Below are 19,500 nucleotides of genomic sequence, written 5' to 3' on the forward strand. Positions count from 1 at the left end.
ATGACGACGCTGCTGGTGGCGCAAGAGGAGAACTCAAGACTTGTACTTTCATCGGAGACTACATTAGTCTGCTTCCTTCATTCACTCACATCCTTGCTAAGTACAACAGAAACGACTTGGATAATACACGAGACTGAATCGAACCTCCGAAATTTCTGCCCCTCGCGCCCTGTACTGTCGATGGCGCGCCCTCCAGCCTCCCCACATTCTACCCTTCGGCGCCCTATGGTCCTCGTCAACTATGTCCAAACTCATCGTACCCTCGTCTCGCATACCCTCGGCTTCGTTCAGACGGCTCGAAGTGCCCTATCCGACTGTGCTGGCAGACGCTGCCTTCATGGCCTCGCTGTGCTTTCAAGCCCCGAGTTGATGCCTTGGTTTGCAACACTTGTATATGCCGGGAACGATCCAGTAGAAGATGATGAATAGGAACAACAAGCCTCCGAGTGTGCAGCCAACAGAAATGCCGATGAGGTCGCCACGGTCTCCTTCCGCCCTCTGCCCCTGCTATTGGTAGATGCGCATCGAATTCATGATCGCCGGCTTGCTGCTGGTATGGCTGTGTTGGAACACCGGTTGCGCTGCGAATAATGGTGGATCGCGTGATAAGTTGTGGTCAATGCGGACTGATGTCGCTTGCTCGATGCGCCGAAAATATTCGTGATTGCGATGTGGTGGGCTGCGCATTCATGTAGCTGGAAGCCGTGACAGCAGCCATATCAACGGGAACGTCATGATGTGGGAAGCTGCAAGTGCAAGATGGCGGGCAGGCAAGAGACACCCTACTTTGTTGCTCGACGGCCAGGCATTCGCGTTGTTGCACGATCATGGAAAGTGCCTGGACGACTTGGGAGGAGCGCGCTTGAGTTGCCGGATTCAGAAAGAGCTAAAGCGCTCTTTAGGGTCAAACACTGATCTCGTATTATAGCTCTTTCCAGGCCACCTCACTCTGCATGATGATTGGTGAGTCATATCCATGCCGGGTGCCAAAATACTAAATGCCGAATTGGCCTACATTTAGCCACGCAGATCCCTCGAGCGATAGATGTGCATGTCAGCCGCAGCCTTCCAGCTCGTCCAAGACTTAAGTCGAACCTGCCCATCTACCAGCGTCGCGCATCACCATGTCGGATTCGGGCACATCAATGACAAACGGCATCATTCTAGACCTTGGTGACGGTCTTACCGTTCGCGAACATGTCAGTTGAGCGAAATTGTCTTCCAGCCAAACATGCCAACGCAGATCACAGCGATTAAGTGATGTGAAGTCGGCGTCACATCACGCCAACAACAAAAAGCTTTGGCTCCAGCTCAGAGACCGATTCGTACGCGCTTGAGCATTCATGTTTGTTATTTGTTTCCTCGTCGATTGACCATAGCTAGCCTTACCCTTATACTGAAGAGAATGCTACATTCTGGATCAAGCACTGCCTAAGCGAAGAGAACTGTGTTCGTTCCGGCGACTGGTCATACGAGAATGGTGCTTCGGGTCCGTTGATGTGCACACACTACGCAATTGCAATCAACGATGAGGCATGTGGCTCAATTGGTCTAGATTTCGGTTCAGGTATGTTATTGAATCTGCGACGAGGTCCTACCGGCTGACCCGCTTGTAGACGTCTACTTTCACACAGCTGAAATAGGGTATTGGTTATCGGAGGAACATTGGGGAAAGGGCGTGATGAGCCGAGTTGTAAGGACTGAGTACATGAAGTGTGTCGCGAGACTGATGTATCACAGGTGCCGGCATTCGTCGATTGGTCGTGGAGAACATTCGGAATCCTCGCCCGTATCAACGCCGAAGTGGCAGAGGGCAACCTTGCCTCAGCCAAGCTGTTACAAAAAAGCGGTTTGAAGCTCGAAGGCCGTCGCGAGAGGCAGATTTGCAAAGGTGGCGTGTTCAAGAACGCTCTCATGTTTGGCGCCTTGCGTCCATAACTTGGGGATCACCAGAGCAAGTTGGCCTCGGCGTCTTCAACATCACTTGAAGGGAGCGACCAAGTGCTGTGAAACCGAGCATATGCATAATACTCTGTACACTACATCTCGTTCGCTGCCCCCTCTGTCTAGGGGTACCATCGGCTTTGCGATGCCATCGGCTACTTACAGTCTGTGGTCAATAGAGGAGCAATGGCGTTGGTACAAGCACACCAGTCGCGATCCTGCTTTCTGTTGCCGCTGCAGTCGGCGTGCTCCCAAGATGCGACAAGCTGGGATATAGCAGCGCTCCCAAGCCACCTGCCTCTGCACTAGGAGGACAACGATGGCAGGCCACATCATCGCTGGTTGACACAAGCGTAGCGCAGCAATGCAATTCTTGTCGCACGCTTGTAAACCTGCACGCACGTGAGCTGAACTTTGACACAGTAGACCTATACCTCAAGCACAGATCGTCTGATAGCAACGCATTGATCTTGCACCGCTGAGGCACATCGGAGCCAGAGAGTCTCTGATCCTCCATCGTCAGACCATGCCGTGCCCCTTGGAAGCCTGCACTGAAGATGGGTCGTCGGTGCTGAGCTGCTGGCTCGTCTATCAGAACAAAGCTCCCGCTCGCCAGTCGCCGACTTCAGACAGCAGCCTATCTAGCTTCAGCATGTCCCACCTTTCGTCACGACTTGAGACGAAGGATTGGAGCTGACAGCAGGCGCAAACATCTGTCACAGCGGCAGTGGTGCTCGAGGGTCGGCCTGATATGCTGTGCTCGTGCTCCGTGCTGGACCGAGCGCAAGTATCTTCTGACAGTATGGCGCTATCTCTGAGCGTCGTAATATTTCGTCCACGTCTGCCGTAGTTTCAGGACCTTCGCTTCGAAATGCGACTCGTCGCAAGCAGGCTAGTGATTCGCGCATGGCGTGCGAACATGCGAAGTCTGATGAGGCGCGAAGAGGGCATTCACTCGACTTTTCGCTACCAAAGCGGCATGTTTTGCTTGACGAACAATCTCATGCTGTACACGCCGCGGTATAGAACCACAGCAATGGCGGCGTTGTGCTGAAACGTGAGGTCGGACGGCAGAACAATCAATGGTTGGCCACGTTGCCGCCCGAACTCGCTTCCCGCTTACGTGGCCCCAACCGAACGGATTGCGATCGCCGGCGATGTACGAGGTTCAACATGACAAGCGACAGCAAGCGTGAGTAGGCGTGGATGATGCTGTCAAGGCTTTCACGTGTTGCCCAGAAGTCTTGTGTGCGACCAAGACATGGACTAGCGGTTGCCGAGAAGGGCGAGAACGCAAGGCTGCCAACTGCCAACTAAAATTTCGTCAGCGGTGGAGCACTCGCACGTTGAGACTGGCACTTCGCGCGGCAACGATACGGCATCAGGAACAGCATTCACAAATCCGGTTCCTGGCCTGCAGTAGCGGGAAGAAGAGAATTTCTCTTCCACGTCGGAATGGTGCAGGTACGGCAAAAGAGCCGTCGGCGTCCAGCGAATCGCGGAGCTGGAGTCGTCAAACATTTCGCCCAGTCACAGAGGGACACGGCTGTGCCTGTCTGCCGCAGTTTCTACATCCCCTGTCCAATCTGACCCGCTGCTGCATGAACCTGTAGGGCTGGCTGCTGATTGATCGGGGCCGCGGCTGTCAAGGGGCAAAGCCTGTTCCTCGTGCGTGCTGCACTCGTCAGTCGTCGAGGGGACCCGATCATGCTCGTTCTGCTCGGTGGGGACCATAGTGTTCCCTCGAAATTAAAAGAGTTCGCAGCGACGCGCGGTTGAAGATCTTTCGCTCCTCCCCCTTGTCCACACCATCTCTATACCAGCGACTTTCACCTGCGCATTCGGTCGCATCACTGCTGTGCAGTACCACTCTTTTACTGCAAGCCTTCGATACACTCCCTTAGACTGCCGATTTACCCAATTTTTGGTCGGCCATTGGACCAATTGAACTACCAGCGCAAAGTTGAGCTTCGCCAGCCGGATCACTTCACCTTGACCTACCCAGCGTCGCAATCATGAAGAACACTGCGATTGCATCTTTCGCTCTCTTTGCTTCGGCTGCCGTCGCAGACTATGGTTACAGCAGCTCGTCGTCAATGGGTAGTGCCCATGTTGTGGTGAGTTTCCCATAATTCAGAAGCATCGTGCCAAGCCTGACCACTTCACTTCCAGAACAACTGCAACTACCCAGTCAAGCTGTGCAACGTTCCATCAGCTGGCGGTGGTTATGAGGAGGAAGACACGTCTCTCGCTCCGGGCGCCTCGTGGTCGCAGCCTTGGACTCCGCTCTCCAATGGCAACGGTTGGTCGATCAAGCTGTCCAAGACCGACAACCTCGACAACATTCTGCAGGTATGGCACGAATATAACTTATCAACAAGCTCTGAATGCTAATCATTCTCTTGCAGTATGAGTATACCACGCATTCAGATGGTATCATCTGGTACGATTTGAGCTGCGTGAACGGCAATCCATGGGATAAGGACTGGGAAATCACCGCGGACGGCACAGAGTGCGCTCCCAAGCAGCAAGCATACCGTTACTCCACCGACGATGCCTATGGCATGCAATCATGTGGCCAAGATGCTGTCATCACCGTGACATTGTGCACCGGCACTTCGGCCGACAACGGTGAGACTGCGAGCAACGGTACAGCCCCAGCCGCATCTTCCTATGCCGCAGCTCCCTCGTCAGCATCATCTGCTCCAGCATACGAAGCTCCATCAGCAGCGTCGCCACCAAGCTACCAGGAGCCATCTTCAAGCTCAAGCTCCAAACCTGCTGCCGCGCCTACGCCTTATGGCTACAACTGGAACAATAAGGATGCTTCGAAGTCTGCTGCCCAAGCGACGCCAACAACCTTGGCGACTTCTGTCACCGCTGTCTACACCAAGAACGAAGCTGGCGGCGTGACCATCACCGAGATCGAGACAGTGTACGCTACCGCAGTGGCCACCGTCTACAACCGCCACCGCAGGCACGAGCACGAGCACGCCCATGGCCACCGCGCATAAGCAGCGCAACATTTCCGCTGCAACCAACAATACATATCGGCAACCCCAACGATTCTTCACTTCTCGTCTCCGCTAGCCCGTCACTCCACTCATTCGTGACGAGCAGCGTTCAAAAATTTTTGGCATGCTTCTTTTGTGGATAGACTTCGATTTTTTGGAAAACAAAGCACAGAACGGTTTGGAGTATTTGCCGCCCCGGAGTGGTGGGTTTTGGAGAAGCTGTACATATTGAGAATATGAGCGGGGATCGTGCGCAACTGGTGTTGCTGCCGTCGCTCATTTCTCAAATGTCGGCTATGATCATGAGTGACGCAGACCATGTGACAGAACATTTCGCTGGACGACGTCCCGTCCGGCAGAATTTGGCAATACAGATAGGCCGATACATATATTGCGATGCAAACATTCTCTCATGTTCTCCTGTTTTTCATGATCTTCAAGAATAATTTGTTGCATCCTCGATTGGGACTAGGACAGCTATTGACCCCTGACTTCAGATGTGTGTAGCTCGTTTGGCGCCGACACATTCAAACTTGTGTTACTGGGGTACATTGCATGCCATCACTCGCCATTGTCGGTCTTGGCATTTTGGAACAAAGGTTAAGCTGCTCATCTGATTCGAATACTTGCCTGTTCTATTCTTTTGTATAATTGATCGCACGTAGATCCCTCAGTCTCCCGATGACCCATATTTGCAACAGCGCGCGTAAAGATATGGGTTTTCGTTTCACGCATCGATCCAAAGCCTGCGAGGAGGACTTGCGTTTAATCTCCGATGCGATTTTGCGGTTGGCACGAGCTGTGAGGAAAGAGCGCTACGTGTTCGCCGATGAGTGAATAAAGTGTCCGCGAGATTGTGAACGATGTTGCGTCAAGCATTATCGGGTACCTCCAAGGACGTCACATGACTGTTCTCGCCTTCAGTTAAATTGACTGCGGCGATGCGGAAATGCCTTATCTACGCTCGGCGGAGCCCGAACATGACCCAGACGTGCGGTCAGACGCCACGAACCCCCATGTCAACTTTCGTGCAGAGTGAAGCTTTGATCACGAGAGCTTCGTAGGCATTCCAGAAGGGCAGTCACCGCAATTGACGATAATGCACAGGAGGTCATATGCACGCTTGTATGTACCGCACTGCACAAGAGGAGGGCCGTTCCGATTGCTGAGGAACGAAGCAGGCGATGTGCTACCGTTCCTTCGTTGGGGATGTGATTTCCTTATCTGGTATGAAGCTCTTCACAACAGCTTGAGATGTCCGGTGACCTCGTCGATCTTGCCTACCACGCGCATTAGCATTAGTTATAGAAATCTCGTAGTATAGATACGCGGTGACTACAGCAGTGCATGCAGCATGGATTGCTCTCCAGCGTGACTCACTTTTTGGAGCAGGACCGATGCCCAGCACAGTGGCCGATCCACTGGCAATCTGCGTGCGGCCAGCGTCGTGGATGACCTTTGCGCAGAGACCGAGACTAACAGCAGTAGCTTGCAGCATGAGCATCTCGTCTTCGCTGTCTACTTTGAGCGCTACTTTGGCTTGGCCGAGGTGCTCCCACCGCTTCAGCAACGGATGGTTCGGATCACTGCGTAGGAAGGCTTTGTAACACGCGAGTGTCGCATGCCCGCATTGTGCCGCGATTTTGCCTACGTATTCAATCAGCTCGCTGACGACGTTGCGCGTGTGTCGCACGCGACTCTCATAAGACCACGATGTCATATGTAGTTGCAGTACTTCGGTAAAGCCATACCCGCCACGCGCGACAAGACAGGCACGCGGCACTTGAACCAACCCCATGCACGTAGGCGAAACTCAATCGTGTGTGCCGACTCACCTTTGGTCATGCCCAGATCCGTCCTCACGACGAGGACGAGTTTGCATTCCTCTTTGCTGCCATCGAAGGCCTGCAGCTCGCCCAGGTCGTGGGCGGACTCGTCGGAGTCTGACGCGGAATCGTCGTTGTCCAAGGCCGCTCCCGATGTGGCGGGGCGGGCGGGCGACCGGCCGAATAAGCCAATCGAGCGGGCGCTGCCCACAAAGTAGCCGGTAGTGAAGGCGATGATGGCTGCAGCGATCGCGTAGCTGGCAGCTGACGGCTGCGGGCGATCCAGCGGAGGCTGCGACATGGCGAAGGCGAGCGTGTCGGCGGCGAGCGAGCTGCTGCTGGATGGAGATCGCGTGGCAGGCAGGCGGTGGAATGGCTTGTCGGACGAGGGTTGTCGTTGCAAAATTCAGTCGCGTGACGGGCATGCGCTAGGCGCGATCGGGCGCCGACCCGCTGCCGCTCGTCGAGTATAAAGACAGCCAGGCGGCCAATCTCGTGAGATCTCCTCACAACTTTCGAACTCAAGCTGCATCGATGCCGACCGTGCCTGGAAATGGCGTCGAAACGACAGAGACGCTGCGTCGCGCAGCTGTGGAGCGAGCGACGTTCAAATAGAGGATACCATCGCAAGGATTCGCCGCTTGTCACCCCGGATGCTTGGCGCAGCTAAGGCTCAGTCAGGCTAGCTGGCTTTGTTTCGCTGCTGCTCATCAATCTGCTGTAGCACGCCATCGATGGTCGAGGCGTCAAGGCGTGCTGCTGAGACGTCTTGGACGCACACGATTATATAAGTCATTGTCCGCGAATTCATAATCTTCCTTTCCCCCACAACTCGCCCCATCGCAGCGCAGCAGTTTGTTGGTTGTTGGTCGTTGCCGTTTGGTGCAGCTCATATCCACATTCCCCCTCCAAACTCAATCACAACCTCGCGGCCCTTTGGCTGCCGACGACTGCACGCAACAATGGATCCCGTGCAGCGTCTTCGCAACCTGCCAGACACGCCACCCACATCGCCGCCTGTCGGCTTTGCCGGACAGAATGGCTTCAGCACGCCTCTGTTCCCCTCGCAGCCCAACATTCTGTACATCATGGCCGACCAGCTGGCCGCTCCCCAACTCAAAATCTACAATGAGAAATCGCAGATCAAGACGCCGCACCTCGACAAATTGGCCGAGCAGTCAGTTGTGTTCGATTCCGCTTACTGTAATTCACCCCTGTGCGCGCCATCACGTATGGCCATGATCACTGGACAGCTACCTTCCAAAATTGGTGCTTACGACAACGCTTCACCGATTACCGAGGACACGCCGACCTACGCGCACTACTTGCGGAATGCCGGGTATGAGTGCGTGCTTGGCGGCAAGATGCACTTCATCGGTGACCAGCTGCACGGCTATGAGTATCGCCTCACCGCCGATATCTACCCCGCTGACCTTGGCTGGTCGGTCAACTGGGACGAGCCCGACACTCGCCTGGAATGGTACCACAACAGCTCTTCGATTCTGCAAGCAGGACCATGTGTGCGCAGCAACCAGCTGGACTACGATGAAGAGGTCATGTACAAGGCCAAGCAGTTCTTGTACGACCATGTGCGCAAGCCACCGAACAGCCGGCCGTTCTGTTTGACTGTCTCTCTCACTCATCCACATGACCCGTACACCATTGAGCACAAGTACTGGGACATGTATGAGGATGTCGACATCGATATGCCAGACGTCCAGCTTCCCAAGGATCAGCTCGACCCGCACAGCAAACGCTTGCAGCACGTCTGTGATCTGGAAGATTACGACTTCACGCCAGAGCAGATCAAGCGTGCGAAGCGTGCCTACTATGGATCTGTCAGCTACGTCGACGACAATATCGGAAAGCTGATGCAGACCTTGAAGGATTGTGGCCTTGCCGACAATACCATTGTCATCTTCTCCGGTGACCACGGCGACATGCTTGGCGAGAGAGGCCTGTGGTATAAGATGTCCTACTTTGAGTCATCTGTCCGCGTGCCCATGCTCTTCAGCTATCCCAAGCAGTGGGCACCACACCGCGTGCCACAGAGCGTCAGCACTCTTGATATCTTGCCTACGTTGGTCGATATCGTAGGTTCGAAATTGGTGCCTGGCTTGCCAATGGATGGTGTCTCGATCGTTCCTCACCTGAAGGGCAAGTCCACGCATGACAACGTCTTTGCCGAATACATGGGTGAAGGAACCATCGCTCCGATGATGATGATTCGACGTGGTGCCTGGAAGTATATCACTTGTCCTGCAGACCCAGATCAGCTGTACAACTTGGCAGAAGATCCAAAGGAACTGGTCAACCTCGCCACTTCTACCGACGAGGCTACCAAGAAGGTGTACGATGACTTTGTCGCGGAAGCCAAAGCCAAGTGGGATATGGAAGCGATCACGGCGGATGTGATCAAACGCCAGCGCCAGCGTCGGCTCTGCTTCTCGGCCCTCAAGCAAGGCAAGTGGACCAGCTGGGACTATAGCGTGCCCGACAACAGCCAAGACAAGTATATCCGCAGCCACATGGACCTGGATGATCTTGAGCGTAGAGCCCGGTACCCAATTGTGGACGCATACGGCAATATCAAGGTTCTTGGAAGCACCGATAAGAAGAACGGCGTGCTGACAATGCCTCATCAAGCTGGAGCTGTCGGACAGTAGGTTCTTGTGACGGTCTTTTGACTTTGGAGCTTGCGACGGCTGCACCACGGGAGCTGAAGCTTTGCTTAACAGCTGCAGGCGTGAGGAAGTGTTTCAGCTGTAGCTATGGGTGGTTGCACATGGCAACATTGTTTACGACGGAAATGCCTGGGCGATTTTTTTGCAGCGTACTGCATGGCGTTTGGGGCGCAAGGTGTGGCATCTTGAAACGATGCATTTGATGATGAAGCGTCTTGGCCCTCTTGGGTACTACAGCTGCGACGAAAGGGATGGTGAGGCTGGGTTTGTGTTGCGGCAGAAATTGTATAGTAGCGCTTCCACCGCAAGCAAGGTGTTTGTAGCGTGCGAAATACCAAGGCAATGCGAAAAATTTGCTGCACTGACCCGTCGCAGTGAACGCTCGTTGTGACACGAATGTCGCACGCGATCTTGCATATTCCCAGCCGTGTCTTGGTGTTGCCTGTTACCTGCTGGTTGCCGAGCTGCAGTGCTATGCAGGCGGGCTTGCAGTACGCCATGCGACCATTGTTTGCTCGCCGTGCCGGCTACAACTCCGGCGGACAGAATTCTGCCGTGACCCAAGAATTGGCGCATCGCAATGCGGTCGTCATGATCATGGAAAGACGTCGAAGCAGCGGGAAGGAGTGGCCATGAAGGCATGCAGGCGGATGGCTTCTCGTGGATCCGAGTTGTGAGCGGGGTACTTGGTGACAGCAGACACGCTACAGCTGCGGTTTATGCTGAATACGAGTGGGAAATGCCAGAAGCGGCTGTAGCTGAGCGGCATAAAGTTCGATATGGAGGATTCTTGCATGTACCTTGACGAAGTCCAAAAGTAGGCACATCGCCTGCTCACCTGCGCTGCCAACGAGTCATCCCACTGCGATCTGTGCTTGGGAAAAGGCACGCAGAACGCTAACCTAATGGAAATTGATTGCGGAGAGTGTGATTGACGAATGTGGAGAAGGAGTCGGTCGTCATCTGGATTACCACACTTGTGCAGATGCTGAGATGACGGGTAGTAACTGCTCTGTTGCGGTTGGTAACTATGGGCGCTGAGCGGTTCAGACACGTTGGACAGGCGACGGCTGAAACGGTCATGTCGTGTGAGCTTGTTGAGAGATTCTCTCCAGACTGTGACTGTGGCTCCACCGCTGGGCGGGCGAGTAAGGGCTGTTCGCAGCGGTAGAGCGGTTGTACAGTCATCCGAATAATCGACATCGCGAGATGTACGCGCGGGCCACGCAGCGCCCAGCAGACAAGACGCCACGATGGTGCTGATCGGCAACTAGAATTTGGCGGCGGCGAGCTTGGGCTGCTTCTGCTTCTTGGGCCAGCTGGGGCCGCGAGCTTGTGCGTCTTGGGCCTCGTATTGCGCGCGTGGAGGAGCGATGAAACTGGGTCAACACGAAGAGAGCGTCAGCCGTAGAGCAGAGCGGCGGTAGAGGCCATATGGTCGTCGCCATCAGCGCTAGTACAGCCTCTGGTTTTGCAGAGCTCGACGGTGTCGCCGGGCGTCGAGAGCCGCATTGTGCATGCTGCAGCTCCCTGCCGCTAGCCTTCAACGCGAACCTTGTGCGCCCGCCATCCGACTTTGTGCGATGCGGCGCGCGGTCGAGGACGTCATGATGGACTGCTCGACTGTGGGCAGAGTGTCGCTCATCACGGGCGCTCTGGATGGCATCAGCGGCTCTCGGTTAAGCGGTGGCCGTTGGCCGGGCGAACGTGCGCGGCGCCGCAGCCGGGACTGCGATCAACAGCAGGCACATTGCCCGACGGTCAGCGCGAGATTGGGAACCTGAGACACGCACAACGACGGAGCGCAGAGCAGAGCAGCAGCAGCAGTGGGGCGGGCGCGCGGTGGCGGTGGGCTGTCTGCTGTCGCATGTAAGCTCTGCGGTTGGAGTGGGAGCTCCAGCAGTGGCCGACGCAGACGCAGGAGCAGCAGCAGGAGGGAGGAGGCTGGATCGTCCACCCCTCGTCTGCTGGCCATTCACAGCGCCGCCCGGCCTGCTGCATCATCGTGCTAGACCGTCCACGAGGAGAGTCAATCGGTTGCTTGGGAGGCCCGTTGTGCCCGTCCCTGGCCATAGCTCACGCCGCACCAACCTCTCTCCCAAGCGCAGCGCGCCAATGCGAGGACCCGCCTTTGTGTCAATGGGATTAAATACCTCTTACATTCCAGTCTCCATGCTCTCACAACAAACCCACAGTCTCCTCCGCTTGCATAACAGCCTCGACTCGCGACTGTCTATTGATTCTTCATAGACTTTCACTCGCTGTCTATCGCCACCACCCTTCGCAAGGACTACTACTCGCTACCGTCTTACGCCACCGCTTCGCTGTATCTATCCCAGAAGCTCTAATATCTTAATATCTCGACACCATGCGTTACTCTATCGCCCCAGTCGCGCTTGCCGCTTTGGCTGCTGCCAACCCAGTGCCTCAGGGAGTCACTGAGAACATCACCCCATCGACCTCTGCTCCAGCTGGCTGCTCTCCAGACTACCCAGGTACTTTCCAGATCCAAGTCGTCAATGTCACCACCCCTGCCATGGTGAAGAGACAGCAGCAGGGTGGCTCCGGCACTTTGATCCTCACCCTCCAGGGTGGTGTTCTCAAGGACGCTCAAGGCCGCACTGGTTACATCGCCGACAACCGTCAATTCCAGTTCGATGGCCCAGCTCAGACTGGTGCCATCTACACCGCCGGCTGGTCCGTCTGCCAGAACGGCTCGCTCGCCATTGGTAGCGATGTTGTCTTCCAGCAGTGCTTGAGCGGAACCTTCTACAACCTGTACGATGAGAGCGATGCTGCCCAGTGCAGCCCAGTCTACATTGAGGCCATCAACGGTGGTGGCTCTGCTGCCCAGGTTCAGTCAGATGGACAGCCAACTGCCCAGCCAGTTAACCAGATTGCGGATGGCCAGCCACAAGCCGTGACTCAAATTGCCGATGGACAGGTAAGCTCACATCGTCCTCTTCCAACAAGTCCCTCCCGCTGACGCCCGCATGGATCCAAGCTCCCACGGGCTCTCCTGTTACCCAGATCGGAGATGGTCAAGTAAGCCCTCATATTCCAACAACTACAACTCGTTCATGTGCTGACGCCTTTAAATATTCAAGCCCCAACTGGCGCTCCTGTGAGCCAAATCGCCGATGGCCAAGTGAGTTCTGCGATGCTTATGCCCAGCTGGAGGTCTTGCATGCTAACACGGTCGTAGATTCAAGCGGCCACTTCTGGTTCTCCTGTCTCCCAGATTGCTGACGGTCAAGTAAGTAATTGAAAGCATCTGTTGCGTTAATCATGCACTGACCCCCACGCTGGTGCAAGCACCGACTGGAGCCCCAGTTACCCAGATCGCCGACGGTCAAGTGAGTACCACCTTTGGTCATTGTCCCCCAACTCTTGCTAACAAGGCTTTAGGTGCAGGCTCCGACTGGATCTCCTGTTACTCAGATCGCCGATGGCCAGATTCAAGCTCCTCAGCAAACTGGCTCTCCAGTCACCCAGATCGCTGACGGTCAAGTAAGCTATATTCCTACAAATCAAAGTCGTTCATGTGCTGACCCCCTCAAATATTCAGGCCCCAACGAACGGTTCTGTTGCCTCTCCAAGCGTTGTTCCATACACCGGAGCTGCCGCAATCCCAACCATGCGCAGCGAGCTCTTCGGTCTTGCCGCTGGTGTCCTCGCCGTGGCCATGCTCTAAGCATCGTGCAATTAGGAGCAGAACTACGACAAGAACGGTTGTCTACACTGTTGAGCATCATCGTCGCCCGTCATCTTTGCCGAACGACCACGAACGGCCCCTCGAAAGTTTGATTTTAAATTCGAATGTGCATATGAACACAATCCTTGATACAGCTGCGGATTACGGAACGATTGGAACGGTCTTGGGAATGAAAGCGTAGGATACGCCATGGTCTATTGGTAATGTTTGATATAAGCTATTGGCATCGAATGGTTTCGATGGGCCAGGCTTTTTGGAGGAGTAGGCCATGGATTACTTTCCGCATGAGCGGCTGTTATTGAATTCTTGCATAGCATGGTGATTGAAAGAGACGTTTACGACGATTCACACATTTGAGCCTATTTCCTTGTCACATTGCCCGTCTCATCACTTCGAACATGACAGCACGCGACTCAACCATTTCGAGGCATCACATGCTGCCCCGCTCTCGATTCTGTCACTCTTGCTCAACGTTTCGGGCTTCCAATAGCTCACCCGCTCGCGCAGCTCGACATGTACTGTACGCGCGGCACACCCTTCCACTCCCTTCCTTAGCGCTGCATGTTATCGCGATGTACCTCCCCACAATTCTCCCATTGGTCCCAGCTTCCGGCTTTTCTTGTGCATGACTAGTCTGTAGATGAGGCTCTTCGCGCATGATCACAAGCTGAGGCCCATATTTCGATGCAGTCCATGGCGAAATGACAAGTCGGTGATGATGATTTCAATCGTTCTCGCTATGCCGTTTGCGTCGCGCTGTGGACGTGAACCAAGTGATGTTCAGCTCGGATGACGTGGCCGCAGAGTTCCGTGCCGAGGGCAGGACGAACTTTATCCAGCCGACACCAACAATCGTTCCACACCATACTGGCATGCTGAGGTGATGAGAGAAAGACGTCAGCACGCTACTATTGAACTATCAGAACTCATGTTTCATATCGCAGGTTGGTGGTGAAGTCAAGACAAGAACCAGCCCGGAAAAGTATATATTCCTAGTACGTCTTGACTTCTGGCCCGAGCACACATGGCAATTTCCTTGGATCTGCTTGTCGTGCAGAGGCTCAAGAGCTTGAGACGTTGGCATTGGCATGCCGCGGGCTTGGAAACTGGAGGCATGACCTGAGAGTTGGACAGTCACAAAGCGTGAATTCCTGCCACGAGCGCATCGTTCGACCACTCCGGTGAACAGGCCGCGGGATATCCTTGGTATGGCAAGCCCTGCGACCCCTGCATCGTGCGAGTCTTCGGAGAATGGACCGGCGACTCCAGAATTCCTCCAGGAACATGGGTATGTAAGCAGACGAGTGGGGTGACACTCACGTGTGAAGCGACACCTGCGCCGTGAGACGACACCTGTGCCGTGATGAACGGCGCGGCATTTTGGGTGGGTGAAGATGAATGTACAACCAGATTCCGACATGGCTCATTCCCAGCCGGAAACGAAAGGCAGAACAGCGTAAGCAGTGCCAAAAGACCCAAACAGATCACGCAGCGTGTTTGGGGGTCGAGGCTACGAGAAGACCATCAACTTGAGAGCGACCATCAAATAAAACAGCAGCAGGCCGCCACCGAATGCTTCATTGTCAGGGCATGGTAGTTGCAACGACCGAGACAGCGACGTGAGCCCAGAGTCAGCGAACCTGAGAAGAGGACGAGCGAAGAAGTTGATATGAAACACAGCTGCTGAGCACGTTGATAGAAAAGACTCCATTCACAAGCATCGTTTGGGCACTTGTTGTCACCAAATTGCTCAATCTAGCGGTCGGCACACTCTTTGTCCTTCTCGAGTTTTGGCTCGAGTTTGTCTGTAGCCAGTCGCTGCTCTTCTGCAGAGTAGATCGTTGGACCTTGGTCCTCCGGCAGGGCGTTGAAGTTGTACACCAGAGGGCTCCTGAGGTCCATCATCACACTATTCACTAATTTCCACGTGGTCTGAGCGATCACAGCTCGACGGTCTTGCAGGACTGTATGTTTCAGGTCGTAGTGCGGAGTGAGGTGAACGAATGCGCTCTTTTCTTCGCCATGGAGGTTGATCAAGGACGTCACCAAGGTGATCTTGGATGCGTCTGGAAGGCCTTCGTGGTTATATTCCGGTCCCAAGAGAGCGAGATTGTTGGCGTTGTATCCGTCCGATTTCTCTAGTGTTAGCCGCACGTGATTGTTTTTCCGATCGAATTTCATAATATCTCGGATCGGTCGCCACTGCTTTGGGTTGATGCGAATATCGAACAATTTGGTGATATACAGAGCTGGGCAGTCGCCTCTGTGGCGCTCGCCGTTCTCTTCCATATTCTTGTCAACACGCTGGAGGAAGGATGTCGTGGTGTGATCATCGTTGAGACGCATACGCATCAGCGGCGAGCCCATGCCCAGGTTGCCGCGCTCCTACTGTCATCGTTAGCAAGAGTCAATAACGTCTGGCTCTTCTTGTGTTACCAAATTCGGCACCGTAACATTGGTGGGCTGATAGCCCATTGAGCTCCGGGGCACTTCCTCGTATGATGCCGTGCTCAGGAAAGCCCCGTCCTTCCTCCATTGCTCGATAAGTGCCGGCGGAACGCATTGTACGGAGTGCTCTGCGCGTCTATGCCAGCCACCACAGAACAGGGCAATATCCATGGTTTGGTCAAGAAAGACAGGCAGAGCGCCGTAACGAGCAAGAGCTACTCGTGGATGGGTATCAATGATGCCCACGTGGGGTTCCATGTCGAGATCCGCATCGTCCCAGATCCTGTACAGCGTCTTCTGTGCCGACGCTGCTCGGCGGCTCTTAGACTTGCGCTCTCGCACACGTTCGTATATGCTCCTCTTGCGGCCCCACGCACCATCCCCGTAAGCGGCATGCTTGACCAATTTGCTCTTGTCCTTGAGGTAGATGAGATAGTGGCCAATGTTGTACGCGCATGTTGGGGTATCGAGCGCGTTGGGTAGTCTGGCCAGCACCTCCGAAAGCTTCCACGGCTGGTTTTGACGGACGCATTGATCAGTGTGTCGTACAGCTACGGAGATTTCTCCCTGGGCCGCTCACAGTACCCTGCGGCGTACTGATCGGCTGCCATGTACTTTTCCAGCATTTTGTTGACGAATCCGGTGACATGGAACGTCCATTTCCAGAGACTTCGTGCCGCGAATAGGGCAATCCCGCAGAGACATCGTGCTAGCATTCGGCGGATCGACCGACCATATTTCATCAGAAATAGAGGTGTGTAAGCAGGCGAGTGGGGTAACACTCACCAGTGAGGGTGCATCTGATCCGCGAGAGGGTGCCTAATCCTTCAACGATCGCCAGAAAGTACAGCTTTCTCTGAAGAATCGAAGAGATTCGTAGCTCACGCGACGGGGCACGCGCAGAAACGTGACATGGGAAATCGACGGGAATGGTATCGCCATCAACATTCGGAGTTCTCTCAGGCCAGACTCTAGTGCTCCAACGAAAAGTCGAAGACCTAATGCCCAGACAGAGGCCGCTATTGCAGAGACATGAGAGGGGCGGCTGCTTTGACAGCGGCCGCGCGATACCAAGCCTTGCAGCAGAGCATCGCGACACTAAGCCTCGCGGCAGAGCATCAAAGAAGGAGAGGACACCAAGCCTTGCGACAGAGCATCAGACACTAAGCCTCGCGGCAGAGCGTCAAAGACAACAGAAACACTAAGCCTTGCAGCAGAGCGTCAAAGAGAGGGACACTAAGCCTTGCGGCAGAGCGTCAAAGGGAAAGAAGACACTAAGCCTCGCAGCAGAGCATCAGGAAAAGAGGTGACCCGGTCGCGTTGATGGCGATGGGTGTCGCGGAGTTGTTGTTGTGGTCAGATTTGCATGTGCAGTTTTGGCGCGTGGTGGGAAGTGCCAAGCACGCGCCTTCGCGCTAGCGCGTTTGCAACCGACGCGCGCCTGCTCTTCGACTTCAACTTGACCGACATCATTACCTTTTCTCAGTATCTTGCCGCAAGGCTTGACACACTTTTTCAGTATCCTGCCGCAAGGCTCGACACCCAATTTTTCAGTATCCTGCCGCAAGGCTCGACACCCCATTTTTCCAGTGTCTTGCCGCCAGGCTTGATACACGTTTCCAGTATCCTGCCGCAAGGCTCGATACACCACTTTTTCCGTGTCTTAGCCGCAAGGCTCGACACCCATCTTCTTCCGTGTCCTAGCCGCAAGGCTCGACGCCCACTTCTTCAGTATCCTGCCGCAAGGCTCGATGCACAGTTTTCCAGTATCTTGCCGCAAGGCTTGATACCTTAGGTGCCGCTCCGGCGGTGCCCCCTTCTATGTCCTCCTAGAGGACCTCTGGTTGGGCATCAGTACGGTGGGAATCATCCCGCTGTGCTGGAGTCCGATCATCTCAGCCTTGAACCGCAGCTTTGCCTCTCCGTCCTGCCACGAAACTCGAGCATTCTGACGTATCGGCGCGTCTCATAGAATCGCTTCTAATGGAGCTCGTTTCGGCGAGGCGCCCAAGTGAAAGACAGGAGATTTCGAAAATGCGTGAAGAACAGAGACCATCTGGCGCGGACAGTATGACTTCCCTTATCGAGGATAGTCTCCATGGCACGTTGTGTGAGTGATGAAGAGGTCCGCTGCCCATGGTAGAGCGTTTTGAAGAGTCAAAGGGTGGTCTCAAACCCCTCAAACGTGGTTTTCCTGCTTGGGCCGACGAATATTCGGCGAGGCTCCTCCAGACAGAGTGGCCATGATGCTGGGATACTCGAGCTGTCTGTAAAGGCGTCGTGCTTGTTCATAGCGTGCGTACGTTTTAACGACATCGGTAGCGTCTGTTGAGACCGGCCAGTCCTCTCTGGACATACATGTACTCTTCAGTTCTTCCTCTCTGTGCAGTGTTCGTCAGGCTTACAGTGGACCGGGGTCGAAAGCTACCGTCATGCAGTGTTTAGAATCATTCCGCGGACGACCTCACGATTTGTCCTTCCACAGCAGACTTCATGCTCGCCCATACAAGTAGCAGAATGCTTGTGAAGGCCCTTGGATGAACCAGTTGTTTGAGTATCTCTGTTGAGGTGGGTCATCGTGGCTGCGGTGCATTATTTCAGCCCTCACCATAACACTTCCCGTCCGTAGCTTCGGGGTGCGGCGAAATGAAAGGGAGGCTCAAGATCCACGCTGCAAATCGTTGGAACGGGAGATATTGAGAACGCAGTTGAGGTATGGACTGCTGAACCCACATGGAGGGAAAAAAATGATAGATTGATCGATGATCTCGTGTCTGGATCTTAAAGCCTATGGACAAGGGTATCGCATCAGGCCCCACAAAAAATCAAAAAGATGGTTGTCGACTGTTACGTCGCGCTGGTAGGACACCAATGGTGATAATGGTCCTGGTTGTAGTTAGTACAAAGTTCTGATATTTACCGAGAACTGTGTTGCTCACCCTAAGGGGGTCGAACCCCTGCAAATTTGTTAGCAAGATGCTCTTCAACTGCTGTTGAGATGGGTGGGATCGTACTCGACCTTGGCGTTTGAACACATGTAAGTGTTATTAGCACCACGCTCTAACCAACTGAGCTAAGGAACCGTGGTGGTTGATGATGGCGGAAAATTGTGATTGTATATACAGCTTCCAATCTTGCCCCGCCCGAGCCGGCTTGGCGTTGACCATGGATCACGGCGGAAACAGACGCAAACAGCTATGCTGGCTGTAATGGTATTGCATTTGCACCTGCTGATCAGATTTGCATCATGACTAGTTGTGACCACGTCTCGGGGCAGAAGGAAGAGTTGCCCTTCGACACTGCCAGCTCCGGCAGTTTTTCAAGGCTCGGGCTCCACCTTCCAGCTGTCGCCTCGATTCTTTAAAGCAAGTCCACTGCGAGCTCCGAAGACAATGGACTATTACAGTGAACGACGTTGCGAGGTCTTGCAAGTCCAACGACGCAGCATTGCGACTGGCTTCGAGACGCTGGCACTGCGATGATCCACCGCGATCAGCCAATCTTATCCAAGATCTAGGCTACTCGCGGACAGCCAAACGGAAAGTACGAAATGTCCACACCTTGTGATCTCTCCGTACAATCTTGATCCTGCGCCTGCATCGCTTATTGAGATGCAATGCCTCGAGTGCGCTCGACAAGGCGGAGATACAAAACAGTGCAGAAAACTCTATCTATCCTAGAGGAGAACATTGAGGAGTCAAAGTCCTACTTTCTGCGCTACTTTCCGGCGATGATCCACTTGCATAGAGCTTCCTAGCGTAGCTGCAACAGGCAGAGATACGAGGATCTAAACAGTACGCAGTATGAGTTTTGAATTTCTGTTTTGCTTGCCTGTCACAGCCAGGTCTCTACCCTCTTGAACCTTCAAC

The 19,500-nt window shown here is 54.3% G+C and overlaps 6 protein-coding genes across 6 annotated transcripts; 3 read left to right on the top strand and 3 right to left on the bottom strand.

The window, feature by feature from the left end:
* Positions 1 to 3,959: 3,959 nt before the first annotated feature.
* Positions 3,960 to 4,958, top strand: CKM354_000370700 (uncharacterized protein; the record flags this gene model as incomplete). Its single annotated transcript, XM_044798918.1, has 3 exons — positions 3,960 to 4,061; positions 4,117 to 4,296; positions 4,353 to 4,958. 3 exons carry the CDS (start codon positions 3,960 to 3,962, stop codon positions 4,956 to 4,958), a joined length of 888 nt encoding a protein of 295 aa, XP_044654853.1.
* Positions 4,959 to 6,197: 1,239 nt separating this feature from the next.
* On the bottom strand, positions 6,198 to 7,085 carry CKM354_000370800 (aminoacyl-tRNA hydrolase; the record flags this gene model as incomplete). Its single annotated transcript, XM_044798919.1, has 3 exons — positions 6,198 to 6,238; positions 6,339 to 6,605; positions 6,794 to 7,085. The coding sequence occupies 3 exons, from the start codon at positions 7,083 to 7,085 to the stop codon at positions 6,198 to 6,200; spliced, it is 600 nt and encodes a 199-aa protein (XP_044654854.1).
* A 661-nt stretch (positions 7,086 to 7,746) lies between these two features.
* CKM354_000370900 (uncharacterized protein) lies at positions 7,747 to 9,450 on the top strand (the record flags this gene model as incomplete). Its single annotated transcript, XM_044798920.1, has 1 exon — positions 7,747 to 9,450. One exon carries the CDS (start codon positions 7,747 to 7,749, stop codon positions 9,448 to 9,450), a length of 1,704 nt encoding a protein of 567 aa, XP_044654855.1.
* Positions 9,451 to 11,836: 2,386 nt separating this feature from the next.
* On the top strand, positions 11,837 to 13,162 carry CKM354_000371000 (uncharacterized protein; the record flags this gene model as incomplete). Its single annotated transcript, XM_044798921.1, has 6 exons — positions 11,837 to 12,440; positions 12,519 to 12,616; positions 12,674 to 12,728; positions 12,784 to 12,824; positions 12,877 to 12,978; positions 13,037 to 13,162. The coding sequence occupies 6 exons, from the start codon at positions 11,837 to 11,839 to the stop codon at positions 13,160 to 13,162; spliced, it is 1,026 nt and encodes a 341-aa protein (XP_044654856.1).
* A 1,776-nt stretch (positions 13,163 to 14,938) lies between these two features.
* On the bottom strand, positions 14,939 to 15,364 carry CKM354_000371100 (uncharacterized protein; the record flags this gene model as incomplete). Its single annotated transcript, XM_044798922.1, has 1 exon — positions 14,939 to 15,364. The coding sequence occupies one exon, from the start codon at positions 15,362 to 15,364 to the stop codon at positions 14,939 to 14,941; it is 426 nt and encodes a 141-aa protein (XP_044654857.1).
* A 216-nt stretch (positions 15,365 to 15,580) lies between these two features.
* CKM354_000371200 (uncharacterized protein) lies at positions 15,581 to 16,257 on the bottom strand (the record flags this gene model as incomplete). Its single annotated transcript, XM_044798923.1, has 2 exons — positions 15,581 to 16,115; positions 16,229 to 16,257. The coding sequence occupies 2 exons, from the start codon at positions 16,255 to 16,257 to the stop codon at positions 15,581 to 15,583; spliced, it is 564 nt and encodes a 187-aa protein (XP_044654858.1).
* Positions 16,258 to 19,500: the final 3,243 nt, after the last annotated feature.

Source organism: Cercospora kikuchii, assembly GCF_019650295.1.
Source record: "Cercospora kikuchii DNA, contig_00002, whole genome shotgun sequence".
Lineage (NCBI taxonomy): Eukaryota > Fungi > Ascomycota > Dothideomycetes > Mycosphaerellales > Mycosphaerellaceae > Cercospora > Cercospora kikuchii.